At 49.0% G+C, this 15,866-nt stretch overlaps 1 protein-coding gene across 1 annotated transcript; it reads left to right on the top strand.

Annotated features, from left to right (window-relative positions):
* Positions 1 to 410: 410 nt before the first annotated feature.
* On the top strand, positions 411 to 15,185 carry J7337_002441 (uncharacterized protein; the record flags this gene model as incomplete). The annotated part of the gene is made up of 1 exon (XM_044820170.1): positions 411 to 15,185. The coding sequence occupies one exon, from the start codon at positions 411 to 413 to the stop codon at positions 15,183 to 15,185; it is 14,775 nt and encodes a 4,924-aa protein (XP_044684470.1).
* Positions 15,186 to 15,866: the final 681 nt, after the last annotated feature.

A 15,866-nucleotide genomic window follows, 5' to 3' on the forward strand; every position in this document is an offset into this window, starting at 1 on the left:
TGATGTGGTTGTTGCAATGCTATTATTGATTGACCCCGCCTGGGAAGCAAAGGACGTTAGCATCCGCGGAAGGATATAGGCGAAATAGGTACCTAGGCGAGAGGATCGACGGAATTATATGTCGATAAATTACGAGCAATCTCGGAAAGACGCAATGCACATCTTCTGAGATTACCATTTTTTACTGCAAATATATCAAGAAGAATTGACGTTCAGGTGGATTGATTCTTGAATCAAGTGTAAGTTCAATCCACATACGACAGGTTAAGAACTAAAACAGATTAGCGTACTGACCTGTTCGTGAGTGATAAGATAACGAAAAAAAAGTTCAAGAGAGCAGCTCTCAGGTTTAAGCTTGGAAGCACCACAAACCATCAACAGCCGAAATTTCGTCAACAGAGAACACAATCATGGCAATGATTGATGTCTCACGGCAGAGGAGGTCGCTCCTTGCGGATGCGACTGTATTGGAACATCTGCCAGCAGAAATACTGGCCATTATTCAAGACCAGTCCTCGACGAAACTGCTAGATGCTGTTGCAGAGGCGGCTCTTTGCCCGCCACTTACAGAGCGTATCTTTGCGCATTTCGAGCATCTTTTCCCAGACGTTTGTGCTCGATGGATCCTCAACCCCGGAAATGAACAACAGCGCATACGAATATACTCAGCGTTAGCTCGAATTCTACCCTTTGCTCCTTACCTTTCAACATTTATTGAATACGCCTCCTCTACTCCCGAACAAACAACGAACTCACCTTCTCTCCGACTCCCACCCTTACGGTTAGACCAAAATGCCATGGAACAGGATGGAGAGATCCTCTTACAGAGCCTCCTTGTCGTTTGGAGGTTAATCAGTTTCGATTCTCGCAATTTTGGCCCATTGACATCCGCTGCCTTGATGCAGACCTTGTTTAAGCATGAGAGCAGAGCTGTGCGTTATCTTGCGACTCGAATTTTTATCCAACTCCTCCATGGTTCCGACTGGAAGCTTGAATCTCTTATCCAGGAACATATTGGCAAGAGTGAGGCCATACTCGCAGACTTCGACGGTCGATCGATCGATTATGGATTCCTTTCGCTGTACGAGCAGTCTCGAGTGAAGTCTTTTCTGGCCCTGCGCGAAGAAGTGCAGGCCGCTCACGAAGCCGCAACAGATGATTCTCCGCTCACGCAGACCCTCACTCCCTACGTTGTGTGTTATGGCAACGTTATTCTGCCCAGACCCCTAGGTCCAACCGGGGAACCCTCCAGCCTTGTCCTTACCCCCACAACCGTCTCAAATCTGGAGCGATTGGCGACTATGCTCCGCGAATCTGATCCAGTCATGTTATATGGCCTTCCTGGCGTTGGAAAGACGGCCCTTGTTCACGAAGTCGCCAAGCAACTCGGCATGTATTCTAACATGGTCACATTGCACCTTAATGAACAAACGGACGCGAAAATGCTTATTGGACTATACTCGACTGATTCGAAGCCCGGCAGCTTTCAATGGAGGCCCGGTGTGCTGACAACAGCCGTGAAAGAAGGCCGATGGGTATTGGTGGAAGACCTTGATAGGGCACCGACTGAGGTCTTGAGCACGCTGCTACCCCTGATCGAAAGAAAGGAACTACTCATCCCAAGCCGAGGCGAAAGAATACGAGCAGCCAGCACTTTCCGACTTTTTGCAACTGTGCGAACGTCTAGGGGGATGAATGGCCGAGAGAATCTGCCAAGTCTGGTTGGCATTCGTTTCTGGCAAAGTCTGAGTACACAAGCCCTCGCAGCCTCTGAACTCGAGGATGTTGTGGGCCAGACTTACCCCATCTTGCGAAAGTTCATCCCTAGCATTCTGGCAGTGTATGCTCGTTTGTGTCGCCTTGGCTCCACGCCTGGCGCTTTAGCTCGAGGCCGAAATATTATGGACCGTCAAGTGACATTGCGAGATCTGCTCAAATGGTGCCGAAGGTTGCACGAATGCTTGGTCGCTGCTGGATCAAAGACGGGAGAAGAGCCAATCACTAAGACAACGAGCGATCAGATGTTCTTGGAAGCTGTTGATTGCTTTGTTGGAAGCTGCCCCGATCCTGAAATTGGCAGGCAGCTCATTGTTGCGATTGCTGAGGAGATGCAATTACCCAAGGAATTAGCAGAGCACTACTTCACTACACACATACCCAATCTGAACGAGAGTGATAACCAGTTCAGCATTGGACGTGCTGTGTTACGGAAGAAGAAGCAATCGAACCGAATTCAGAAATCCAAACGACCCTTCGCTAGTACAGCGCACGCCAAGAAGCTGTTGGAACAGATTGCTGTAGCTGTCAAGCTCAATGAACCTGTCCTCCTTGTCGGAGAAACTGGTATCGGCAAAACAACTGTAGTACAGCAATTGGCCGAGTCTTTGGGCCATAAGCTTATTGCTGTCAACTTGTCCCAGCAGAGTGAAGTCGGTGATCTTCTGGGTGGCTTCAAGCCAGTCAATACACGGACCTTGGCGATGCCTCTGAAGGAAGAGTTTGAAGATCTTTTCTCGGCAACAGGTATTTCCGCTTCAAAGAACCAGAAGTATCTTGAACAAGTTGGCAAGTGTTTTGCCAAGGGGCAGTGGTCAAGGGTGTCAAAGCTGTGGAAGGAAGCTCCCAAAATGTTCAACAAGATCGTCAAAGAGCTCGAAAGAGTTCATACTGAACAAGCAGAGACCAGAAATGGTGACGAGCAACCGACAAAACGTCGAAAAACCCAGTCAAAGCTCCAAACCCTGCTCGACCTACGTCCAAGATGGGATATGTTTGCTCGTAATCTTGAGCAATTTGATGTACAGATCTCTGGAGGTTCTGGAAGTTTTGCTTTCTCTTTCATGGAGGGAAATTTAGTCAAGGCCGTGCGTAACGGTGACTGGGTTCTTCTTGATGAGATAAATCTCGCATCGCCTGACACGCTTGAGAGCATCGCGGATCTCCTGACTGGACCTGCTGAACGACCATCCATTTTACTCTCCGAAACTGGCGAGATTGAGAAAATTGAAGCACACCCGAACTTCCGCATTTTCGGTGCGATGAATCCTGCGACCGATATTGGAAAACGCGACCTCCCAGTGGGCATTCGCTCCAGATTTACTGAAGTCTATGTTTCCAGTCCTGATAAAGACCTGAAGGATCTTCTCACAATCATCAAGACATATCTGGGAAGTAGCAACAGCAAGAATGATCAAGCGGCAGATGATATTGCCCGTCTATATATCAACACCAAGCGACTGGCCGAGGAAAAACGATTAGTCGATGGCGCGAACGAAGTACCTCATTTCAGTCTTCGGACCCTCACACGAGTGCTCAGCTATGTGAACACTATCGCTCCCTACTATGGTGTTAGAAGGGCTTTGTATGAGGGGTTTTCAATGGGCTTCCTTACTCTCCTTGACCGAGAGTCCGAAAAGATGCTTGTTCCCCTAATATCGCACCACCTTTTCGAGAAGCATGGAAACCCTCAGTCTTTACTTTCACAGGCCCCGAAACACCCAAATGACGGAAAGCAATATGTTCGTTTCAAGAATAAGAACAGAGACAGACAGTACTGGCTGTTCCAGGGCAGCGAAACTCCTATTGAGCGGGAAGACTATATCATTACCCCTTACGTTGAACGCAATCTTCTGAACCTTGTCCGAGCCACTTCTACAAGACGTTTCCCCATACTGATTCAAGGCCCTACTTCTGCCGGAAAGACGAGTATGATCGAGTACCTCGCAAACTTCACTGGTAACAAGTTCGTGCGAATCAACAACCACGAACACACCGATCTTCAAGAATACCTGGGCACCTATATTTCGGGTTCTGATGGCAAGCTCAGTTTCCAAGAAGGCATTCTGGTTCAAGCAATGCGCCAAGGTCACTGGATCGTACTCGATGAGCTGAATTTAGCACCGACTGATGTCCTCGAGGCCCTGAATCGTCTTCTGGACGACAACCGAGAACTTCTGATCCCCGAAACACAAGAAATTGTCAAACCCCACGAGAACTTCATCTTGTTTGCTACTCAAAACCCCCCTGGTCTTTATGGCGGAAGAAAGGTGCTCTCAAGAGCGTTCCGTAATCGATTCTTGGAATTACACTTTGATGATATTCCCGAAGACGAGCTGGAGTTTATCCTCCAGCAACGAAGCCGCAACACCTCTCCTCCGGATTGCCGCAGAATTGTCAATGTCTATAAGGAACTCTCCAGGCTTCGCCAAACCAGTCGATTATTCGAGAAGAAGGACAGTTTTGCGACACTTCGTGATTTGTTTCGCTGGGCATTGCGAGAGGCTGATACCCGCGAGGAGATTGCTGCTCATGGATTTATGCTATTGGCCGAAAGAGTCCGTAATGAAGAGGAGCGTATCGCAGTTAAGGAGGTCATCGAAAAGGTTTTTAAAGTGAAGATCAATCCCCAAAACCTGTATTCCGCTACAGTGGCCCCTGAACTGAAACACTTCACCAGCGAACCCAACAGTCAAGGCGTGATATGGACGCATGCGATGCGCCGACTCTACGTCCTTGTCTCTCGGGCGTTGCGCAACAATGAGCCCGTCCTTCTGGTTGGTGAGACAGGCTGTGGAAAGACAACAGTTGTTCAATTGCTTGCGGAGGCATTGAAGAAACAGCTTCATATTGTCAACGCTCACCAGAATACTGAGACGGGTGATTTGATTGGTTCACAAAGACCTGTCCGTAATCGCGGAGCTATTGTCGATGCTTTGGATGCCGATTTGAAGTGGGTGCTGCAAAGCCTCTGTTTGGATGTCTCTGGCTCCGTAGAAGATCGCCTCGATCGTTACAAAGCACTGGATCCTTCAGTCACCAGCGAAATTTCTCAGGAGGTCAAAGAACGCATCACTGCAAATGAGACGCGAAGCAAGGCTCTGTTCGAATGGACCGACGGAAGCTTAGTTGAGGCCATGCGAGAAGGCCATTTCTTCCTCCTGGATGAAATTTCCTTGGCTGATGACTCAGTACTGGAGCGTCTGAACTCTGTACTCGAGCCCTCGAGGACACTTCTTTTAGCCGAGAAGGGCATTGACAACTCTTTTGTAGTCGGAGCAGATGGCTTTCAGTTCTTCGCTACTATGAATCCTGGCGGCGACTTCGGAAAGAAGGAACTGTCGCCCGCGCTACGAAACCGATTCACCGAGATCTGGGTTCCAGCTTTGTCTCAGACCGAGGATATCTATGAGATTGTTAAGACAAAGCTTCATGGCGACTCCAAGCAACTGGTTGAAATTGTGGTCAAATTCGCTGCTTGGTTCGGCGATACCTTCAGATCTATGGCCTCAGCACCATTCTCCGTGAGAGAAATTCTCGTCTGGGTACAATTTATTAATACTTTTCAGTCCGACGAGCCTGTTGTTTCATTGGTCCATGGTGCCTCTACAATCTTTATTGACAGCATAGGTGCAAACCCTTCTGCTCTTCTAGCCACAGATCCCAAGTCTCTGGGTCAACAGCGCCAGAAGTGCCTTGACAAGCTAAGCGAACTCATCGGCAAGGATGTGTCTGGTGTTTACGAAACTCATCCGGAGCTCTCCATGGATGGTAGTTCTCTGACAATCGGGCACTTCAGCATACCCCGTGCTTCCGCAGGCGTCGCTGATCCTGGTTTCGCTTTTCATGCACCCACCACTCGTCTGAACGCTATGCGAGTTCTTCGTGCACTGCAAATGCAGAAACCAATTCTTCTCGAAGGCAGCCCTGGTGTAGGAAAGACGACTCTGGTTGCCGCTCTTTCTCAGGCATGTGGGCAGCCATTGACCAGAATCAATCTGTCTGACCAAACCGATTTGATGGATCTGTTTGGTACAGACGTCCCAGTCGAAGGAGCAGAAGCTGGTAATTTCGCTTGGAGAGACGCGCCTTTCCTGCAGGCTATGCAGAAGGGTGAATGGGTACTCTTGGATGAAATGAATCTTGCATCTCAGTCTGTCCTGGAAGGGTTGAACGCCTGCCTCGATCATCGAGGTGAAGTTTACATCTCCGAGCTAGACCAAGTATTCAAACGCCACCCAGACTTCCGCCTATTTGCAGCCCAAAACCCTCACCACCAAGGCGGCGGTCGAAAAGGATTGCCCGCCTCCTTCGTTAATCGTTTTATCGTTGTATACGCTGACGTCTTCTCGGACGATGATCTGAACTTGATCGCAGCACACAACCACCCCAAGATCTCTCCATCAGTGATCAGCCAACTTATCCAATTTGTATCTCAGCTGGATCATAAGCTTGCAGTTGAGAAGTCATTCGGAACTCAAGGGAGCCCTTGGGAATTCAACTTGCGCGATGTGCTTCGCTGGTTAAGACTTCTAGACTCGTCTGATCCACTGCTTCAGAACGCCTACGCTGATGACTTCCTCGATATTATTGTGCGACAGCGTTTTAGAACGGAGCGAGATCGTAAGGAGGTCAACGACCTCTTTACTCTCATCTCTGGGTCTGTGCCAAGACAACATAGCTTGCATCATGATATCAGTCCATTGTTTGGACAAGTCGGTTTGGCATTGCTTGATAGACACCCCCATTCGCAGCCAGAACGACTGCCCAATATTGATATTGTCCCTCGGTTGTCTGAGCTTGAGTCAATCATGATTTGCGTCAAACAGAATATTCCCTGTATCTTGAGCAGTCCGTCAGGCTATGGTAAAACCGTTCTTCTGGAACATGTTGCGGCTTTGGCTGGAAAGTCACTTGTGGTGTTTCCAATGAACGCTGACATCGACACGATGGATCTTGTCGGTGGCTTTGAGCAGGCGGACCCTATCCGGGAGGTCAACGCGGCACTCCGGGCCCTTCGGCGGGATCTTCAGAATATTATCCTGTCGGCCGTGCCTGATGATATTCCAATCGAAGCCCTTCATCTACTTCATTTGCTCGATGGATTTACTGGCGACATTGACTCCCTCCCCCCGATAGCCACCTCTGTAAAACACCTACTTGGCAGTGTACCTGCAGACTCTGAGGTGGCAATTGTATTATCGAAGGCGCTCAACCCCCTCCAGCATTCTTTAGTGCTAGAGAATCCCCGTTTCGAATGGTTAGATGGCGTTATCGTCAAGGCCCTACAGCTAGGTCAATGGTTGGTTCTTGACAACGCGAACATGTGTAACGCCTCAGTACTGGATCGATTGAATTCTCTCCTTGAACCGAATGGATTTCTGAGTATCAATGAGCATTGCGGTCCTGGTGGAGAGCCAAGAGTCGTACGCCCTCATCCAGACTTCAGGATCTTTTTGACGATGGACCCACGCTACGGCGAGCTCTCTCGTGCGATGAGAAACCGCGCTGTCGAAATTCACATTCACACACCACCACCATCCCTTGACCGATCTTACCACCGTGTTGTGAGTGTGGAGAGTAGCCTTCAAAGATACAACACTTCCCACCAGATTTCCCATACTGTTCTCAACACTGGGGGATCTGTTGAGGTCATCGAGCGGGCTCTCGAGACACTCTCGATTGCTGATTTGCCTCTTCTGCCTCAGTTTACGGGCACTCTATCTAACCATGACACTCACAGCAGGGCATTAAGCTTTGCAGTGACCGAATTGCTCGGATTCCTGAATTCGAGTAATGGGGCTGATGGTGTCAATGGGATTTCTCATTTATATAGCTCTTTACCCATCCCTGAGGGACTCAAACCTGCGCAACCATTGCATCCTCTTAACAACTTCCCTATCTCCCAGCTTTTATCTGCACCAGACCAAGCACGATGGCTTGGTGCATGCTTGGGGTTTTATCATGAACTCAATCGTCTGCAGAATTCAATTGAGGACCAGCGATGTCAGGCTCAGGTCAACAAGTTGACTGCTCTCAACCGACTCCAAAGATCACTGATAAGTGACCGCGTCGCTGCCGTGTCCAAAGATGCCACCGTCAAGCTGGCTTCCTTCTCGCTGTTTGTAATCAACACGGTAAAGGAATGGCTCGGCATTAAATTTGAGTCTCTCGAAAAATGGACGGAGCGAGTCCGCGTTTTGAGGGGCATCGTGTGCTATCTCAAGAGGACCATCCGCCTTGGTATTGAATCCGACTTTGACGAAGCAAAATTTCAAGCACACCTTGCTCAAGGTGCAAACTTCCTTCAGAAACATTTGGATACATCGACTGGGTCTCAAGAAAAAGAATTCATCTCTCTGCTAATCGAGCGGCTGGGCAAAGACTTTACTGCTGGTTTTAAATTATCAACTGGTCTAAGCATGGAGTTGCTTTGGCACATTTTCAGACCCACTCCTTTGCCTACAAAGATGATCCTGGATCGCACAATAGAACTCGAGAAACTAGGCTCAAGATTCGATTCATTGCGATGGAAGGCTGGAGCATCAATTTCCGATCTCACAAAAGCTATGGCTACGCTGGAAAAGGCTTCTGGAATTCTTCGTGAGGACGCTCCTAATGTCGACAGCCTCCTACAGGACCTTGCTACTGAAATCCAGTCCCTGGAGAGTCGGATCGGGGTCGACGAGGTTGAACGTAAGCCTTTTATGATGGACGAGTTTGAAGCACTCCGCCAGGTTTCAATGCTCAAATCTCTACCCTCGGGTGACACAGAGCTTCAAGTGTTGTCCGATATACCTACACAGGCAGGGATGATGTTGGCCAGCTCTAATCTCCAAGCCGCGCTTCTTCAATCGGTGGAGAACCTGGTCTACCAGAACAAATTCTCTTGGGATGGCAAATTTGTTTCTTGTTTCTGGAAGAAGCTGCAAAACCTAGGATCTGTCAATCTTGGCTCGTTGGCTCTTCTTGAAGCCGAGCTTCCAATCGCTGGACGACAAATCATGAAACTGAGTGCGGATGTGGTGGCAAACCCCTTGACACGGCTCAACAATGTTCTGTCTCAGCTTGTGCTCGAAGTATTCGGCGCCCATAACCAGAGTCTCAAGGATGCTGTCATTGAGGCCGCCCAGCTGGCTTCCCAAGACCTTGCCCGCAGCTCTCGTGCTTTCGATGATCTGGCGCCCCGGATCGAGACAGAACACTTCCGCGAAATTGTCGTCGAGCATCTCATCCCGGCTCTTAAGGCTCTTACAACTCTACAATACGATATTCAACGAGAGGCCCAACTCTCAGCTTTTGCATGGATTCATTTCAGCATCGGAGCCGTCAAGCTGTACGTTCCGGATCGCGTTTTTGATCCGCAAAGTCGACCCAAGATGGAGCGCGAATTCCTTCAAGAGATGCATACTGCTCTCAATGTGGAAGCAGACTCGCTGAGGACATTTGAGAAGCATTTTACTGGACAAGACACGAATGAACGCATTCGATTGCTTGAAGCAGAGTCTGCTGTCTTGGGCCCTCTTCCTGAAGAGGTCCGCGCTATCTACAGACCAGATCAATCAGAGCTCAACCGCATCCACGCTGAATTCTCAAACGTTTTAAAAGCAGTCACAGGTCCTACATTGTCCGCGGCACTTCAGATTCTCGACATAGATCCGGCCCGAGCAACCGAGGAGTTGCAGCTTGTCAAGGAAAACGTTCTAAGACTCTTGGATCGACTTTCTTCTCGGTTTGAGGCATATCAAGACATGACTCGGCCTACGTCGAACCTGCTTCGTTGCCTCATGATAGGGCTCTCCCTTTGTGACGCTGCTTCAGCCCGTAACCTGGCACCTGCTTCTTACCAGCTTCTCGAGGTTACTCCTTTCCTTGGTGGTAGTATGTGGAATCAACTGGATGGGCAATTTTCGTCCAGAACATTTGAGTTTCTCAACTACATGTCAGTGGTTGCTAGCATTGAAGGCATCGGCAATATTCAACAACAAGCCCGCGAGATGGTGTTCAGAAGTTTCCACAATTTGTTTGACGAATGGACCAAGCGACTCGAAGCTGACCGCAAAGAACAAACCGCCAAGGGGAGCCTGTATCGCTTTCGAGGTTCTTTGGAAGATGAGGAGCAAGTTGATGCTGAGGAGTTCAATGAGCTGTTCCCGACTTTCGACGAAGACGAAGCCGCAGATGTCCCAACCAACAAGAAGCCGGACGAAGTCCGGGATCAGTCGCTTCGAGTGGCTGAAATTCACAAGAGCCTTTTCCTCAACCCGCCGCAATTTACTACGGCTTTAAAGGACGCCTGCAAATCCGTGGGAGACAGGATTACTTCAGAAACCATCGATCACAAGAACATTGATCGTAGCCTGACAAGCAAGATGTTGGCCGGAACCATGTTTTTCCTGAATGACAAACTTGATTCTCTCGTATCATCCACTGTGGACAAATCCTACAACTTCTACACAGATGCCAATGTTCCTGAAGCCCGTCAGCTCGTTGTCCTCATGCACAAAATAAAGTCTCGGTTCCGGGAGCTGCAAATGGTCGACGAAATCGGACATATGCAGCCCTTAGCTGATGTCATTCATGCTTGCGAACAGGTCCTCGAACTTGTTCATACTGAACCTTTGGCTAAGATTCTTCCCAAGGTTGAACACCTCCACAGCCATGTATACGAATGGCAATTCGGCGGCTGGGCTAGTAAAATATATGGTGTTCTTACTCTTCATAACCTGCTTACGGATACGGTCATCCGCTGGCGGCGATTGGAACTCTCAACTTGGGCCAATCTCTTTGATATGGAACAGAAGAAGTGTCAAGATGATGCCTACTCTTGGTGGTTCGTTGCTTATCAAGTTGTTATCGCTGTGCCTCTGTCTTTGGTCGAGGTTACCGACGAGTTGGAGGAATACGCTTCTTCTCTCATCTCAAGTCTGGAGATGTACTTCTCGACAGCAATAATTGGGCAATATGGAGCTCGGTTGGCATTGCTGCGTCAGCTTCAGAGCCATCTCAAGCTATTGACTGAAGATTACCCAGTACTTCAACTTATTCTGCATGCGTTGTCCAACTTCATCCAGTACTATTCACGCTATGAGAAGATTATGGATGAAACTATCTGCAAAGGACGCCTTCCCATCGAGAAGAAGATGAAGGACGTACTGCTAATGGCTAGCTGGAAAGACACAAATATCAATGCACTCCGGGAAAGTGCTCGCAAGTCTCACCAGAAACTTTTCCGAATTATCAGAAAGTTCCGCGGTGTTCTTGGTCAGGAAGCAAAACAAATTATTGAACAAGGTTTACCTGATCAAAACGTCCACCACGCAAATTATGTAGGAGATAAGTCTCCTATTATGGATGTTCCTGCGGACGTGTTTTCTAAGCTTAACAACGCGCTGCCGGGGTGGACCGATGGCCACAAGCGCCTTGCTAACGTCTCTAAAACTGTCTCTGTCATGCGAAAGATCTCAGACAATCCAGAGATGACAAGTCAGGTACCTCAAATTGTTGATGACTACGTCTCTAGCCTGAGCGACTCAATGGCGGAACTTCGCAAAGAGACACCGCCGTTTTTGACCGATGAGAACAAGGACCAAGTCAAGCATCTGAAGACAAGAAAGAGGAAACTGTTTGCAGATACCTTACGCGATCTTCGGCAAATGGGTTTCAAGCACAACCTAGGACAGGACAAGCTTGCGGAGCAAGCATCACTATCAGTTGTGCTGTCGTCAATACAGCCTGTGCAACTTCCTTCGGACAATTCTACTGAAGCCATGGACTATCACTTGCACAAGATTCTCGATCTAATCCCCAAGGTCAGGGCTGCTTCTCGAGACCATTCTGAGGATCTTACCAGTGCCGAGGTTGCGAGAAGTGCTGGATTTGTTGAAGGAATGCTCAACCTTTTACTGACTCAGAGATATTCCATCACATCTGGTGCCTCCTCCTTATCCCTTCTCGAACAATCCATAAAACAATTCAGCCGCCTTGGACTTTCCCATGAGCATGGATTGCTCATCCGTAAGACAGCAGTCTCTGACTGGAAACGTCTTCTCCCTTGGCTTGTTCAGATTCTCCAGCATGCCATTCGTTTGATTGAAATCCATGGGAAGTTGGGGGGAATGAAGCACACGGCGGCGATAGAACAGCTGAAGTCGTGGCATGGGCGATTCGAATCTCTCCATGCTCTGAATGCTGGGTTCGGCCAGCTTCCAGATGGTGTGTCTTCCGAAGCAGCTGCTCATGCTGAGGCAAATTTGTCGAGTGAATTGGCTAGTTTCCGCGCCGACCTCGAAGAATTGAATAGCGAACAGCCGGAACTCTCCTTCATTCTACTTCAGATTGTTGGCTGGACCAAGATTACAAGAGAAGCCGCGCCAAGCCTTACATCTGATGACATGGAAATCGCCACTTTTGCAAATTCTATCTCGACACTTTGCGACAAAATCCTGGTCGCAATTGAGAGCGTGAAGAAAGCCGCAAAGGGAGCTGATTATAGAGAGGACGAACCTGCCTGGCTCATCGGTCACGCCAACAGTTTCGTAAATCTCTTTACAAAGCTTCGTACTGCCGAGATTGAAAGGAGCGTGGCCAGCTGTATCAAGATGTTGAAGCATATTCATCTCGAAGAACCGAATCTCAGCCAAGCGGCGATGAGTCTCATGACGATCGCATATCCTGTCCTGAATGAGTATATTCATTTCGCTCAGCAGACCTTGATGCAGGTTGTCGACATCCACAGTGCCATAGCACATATGTCCTATAACATGACCAAGACGTTCACTCAAATTTCCTCTCAAGGGTTTTGTACACCACAAGAAAAGTCTGATGAAACTTCTGGCGAATCTGGTAAAGTCGAGTCTGGAACTGGTCTTGGTGACGGTGAAGGGGCCGAAGACATCAGCAAGGACATCCAGCCTGATGAGGACTTGTCCGAGCTTGCCCAAGAAGCCAACAAGGAGGAGAATGGTGAAATGGAAGACGAAAAAGATGCGGTGGATATGGCTGATGAAGAGCTTGAAGGAGACATGGGCAGTGTCGATGGGGCCGATGATGATGATACGGGGTCGAAGAATGGAGACGAAGAGGAGGAGGAGAACGATATGGATGAAGAAGCTGGAGAGGTCGATGACCTAGATCCCACTGCCGTTGACGAGAAGATGTGGGATGGAGAGGACGAAGAAAAGGCCGATAAAGACCAGCAGGGTGAGAAGGCCAAGGGCCAGAAGAAGGATGACGAGCAAATGGCAGCAGATGAAGATGCGAAGAAACAAGAGAGTGAGGAGCAGCCAGATGTTGACGACTCTGGTGAACAAGACGCAGAGGAAGAGGAAGCTGGTGCCGAAGAAGAAGAAGTCAAAGCCCAGGAGGAAATGAACAAGCAAGATCAAACTGCCCAAGAGAATGATACACTGGCGCTTCCTGATGATATGGAGTTGGATCTCGATGACGATCATGAGTCAGCGTCAGATAGCGATGACTTGGATGGTCTTTCAGATATTGAAGAAGAGAACAGGGAGGGAGAGGACCAGGAGATGAATAACGAGGAGGAAGATGGATCAGATGACGCTGCGGCCCAAGCCCAGCTTCAAGAAGAGGCTGGAGAAGAGGCCGAAATCCAGGAAGACGAAGAGATGCCAGAAGAAAAGGCCGGTGGCAAGGATGAAGTCGATGAAGAGGCCAAGCCTGAGGAAGACGAAAAGGACAGGGATCAGGAGGATGCTACAGATGAGAATCAATCGCCTCAAGATAACGCTACCGCTGATACCGACAACGCTGCACCAAGCGATGTCAAGAGTTCTGGCCAGGATCAGAATGCTGATTCAATGGATATCGATGATAACTTCCAAAGCAACGCTGCCCAGCAGGAGGATGGCGAGATGGGAGAGGGAGCTGCGGATCAGGACACAAGCGCAGGGAACAAGGGATCAACTTCGCAGTCAAAGGAGATTATGGACAGGGCAGAACAGGAACAGGAAAAGGCGGATTCGGCACGCAGTGATCCTTTCAAGAAGCTCGGCGATGCACTTGAACGCTGGCATCGACAGCAGGAAGACATCAAGGACGCTGAGCCTTCAGACACCAATGAACAAAACGCCCCACAAGACCCGAGCGCCGATCAAGGCCGTAAGGAATTCCAGCACTTACAGGACGATGAGACTGCTACAGACACTCAGGCCATGGGAACTGCGGATGATGAGCAAGTACAGCCCATCGACGAGTCGATGGCTATCGATGAAGAGAGGCAAGATCCTACAAGCCGCCTTGTGGATGATGATACAGAAGAGACCGAGCAAAATCCAGATAAGATGGACACAGCTGATCCAGGAGAGGCGCCGGATGCCAGTAAGCAAGATGCAAATAATGATCAGGACGAAACGCGCTCAGGGGTCAAGACCCGCCAAGGCAACTATGACCGTGAGTTCAGTCCTTCAGATCAGGAGGCGCAATTGGATGAACAAGAAGATGAGGTCGAGATTCAGGAGACATCGACTCAGCTCTCTTCAACTCACATCTCGGATGAAGAAAGGCCACTCCGAGATTTCGGCGAGTCGATGCAACAGTGGACTGAATTCCAGACCAAAACACATTCACTCTCTCTGGCTTTGACATCCCAACTCCGACTTATCCTTACACCTTCACAATCGACCAAACTCTCGGGAGCTTTCCGTACCGGAAAACGACTCAACATCAAACGCATCATCCCTTACATTGCATCGAGCTATAAGCGGGACAAAATCTGGATGCGACGCAGCATCCCGACCAAACGTACCTACCAGATACTGCTTTGTGTGGATGATAGTAAGAGTATGGGTGAAACATCATCAGGCACTCTGGCCATGGAGTCTCTCGTCATGGTATCGCGATCTCTTACCATGCTGGAAGCTGGCCAGGTTGGCGTCATGGGCTTTGGAAGTGACGTTTTCACAGCCCATGGCTTAACCGAGCCTTTTGCTGCAGATGCTGGGGCCAAGGTGTTGCAGAAGTTTAACTTTTCTCAAGATCGTACCGATATTGCACTTCTCATCCAACGGACCATTGAAACGTTCAGACTTGCACGGCAACAGGGCAGCAGCAACTCGGATCTCTGGCAGCTGGCACTGATTCTCTCTGACGGCCTTACGCCTTCATCAGCCCACGAGGGCATCCGGCGAATGCTGCGGGAAGCGATGGAGGAACGCATCATGATTGTGTTTATCATCATGGATGATACGGGCAAGAAGAAGGGCGACAGCGTACTTGAGCTGAAGGAGGCCAAGTTTGTTCGGGACGGCGGAGAAAGCAAAGTCGTCATCGAAAGATACTTGGACACGTTCCCATTCCAGTACTACCTAATCGTCCATCATCTTGAAGAGCTACCAAGCGCCCTGGCTGGTCTCTTGCGAACATGGTTTGCTGAAGTCAACGCTTAGGAGAAAGATGGTTTCTCTGAACAGGTAGTTAGGTTGGGGGAAAGGCATTGGTAGGCGATAGATGGTTGCATATACTGGCGTTCGGGGAGTACATAATCTGATGCAGCAGTAATAATTCTCTATAGAACAGGGGCAAGCTTTGATTGTTTAGACTAGGCTGTGGACAGAATTACTTCACTTTAGAGATATTTAGTAGCTTGAGTCGATTATTCAGACAAGTCATTTATTGCCCAGCACCAAATTGTGAATGCAATGGATATGATAAGAGACAATTGACATTATCGTCAGTGACTGACTCTCCATGGTATTTGAGGCCTGAGGTGGGTACAGCGGGTCAAACTGCGAATGAACCTACCTACCTAATGCAACGACAGCCCGTCGATCACCCCCACTTTCCACTGCCGTTCCCCCGCGCTGAGGCTAACTTCTATCCCGCAGGTCCCTCGCCTCAGTCACCTTCTTCGAACTCAACCACCTCCAAATGTCTCAGATCCCGGTTTTATTTTATTTTATTTTTCTCGGAATTGAGGTCTGAACCACCATAGTCTGGAACTTACTTAATCTGTACGTTCCTCTATGCCATTCATTCTCTTGGTTTGACGAGTCCTCCCTCGATCTTAGCCTTACGATCTCGGCATGCAAGTTCTCTCGACTGTCATTTCTCGACGTGGGTTATCTCGG

The sequence above is a fragment of the Fusarium musae genome, chromosome 2 (assembly GCF_019915245.1).
Source record: "Fusarium musae strain F31 chromosome 2, whole genome shotgun sequence".
NCBI lineage: Eukaryota > Fungi > Ascomycota > Sordariomycetes > Hypocreales > Nectriaceae > Fusarium > Fusarium musae.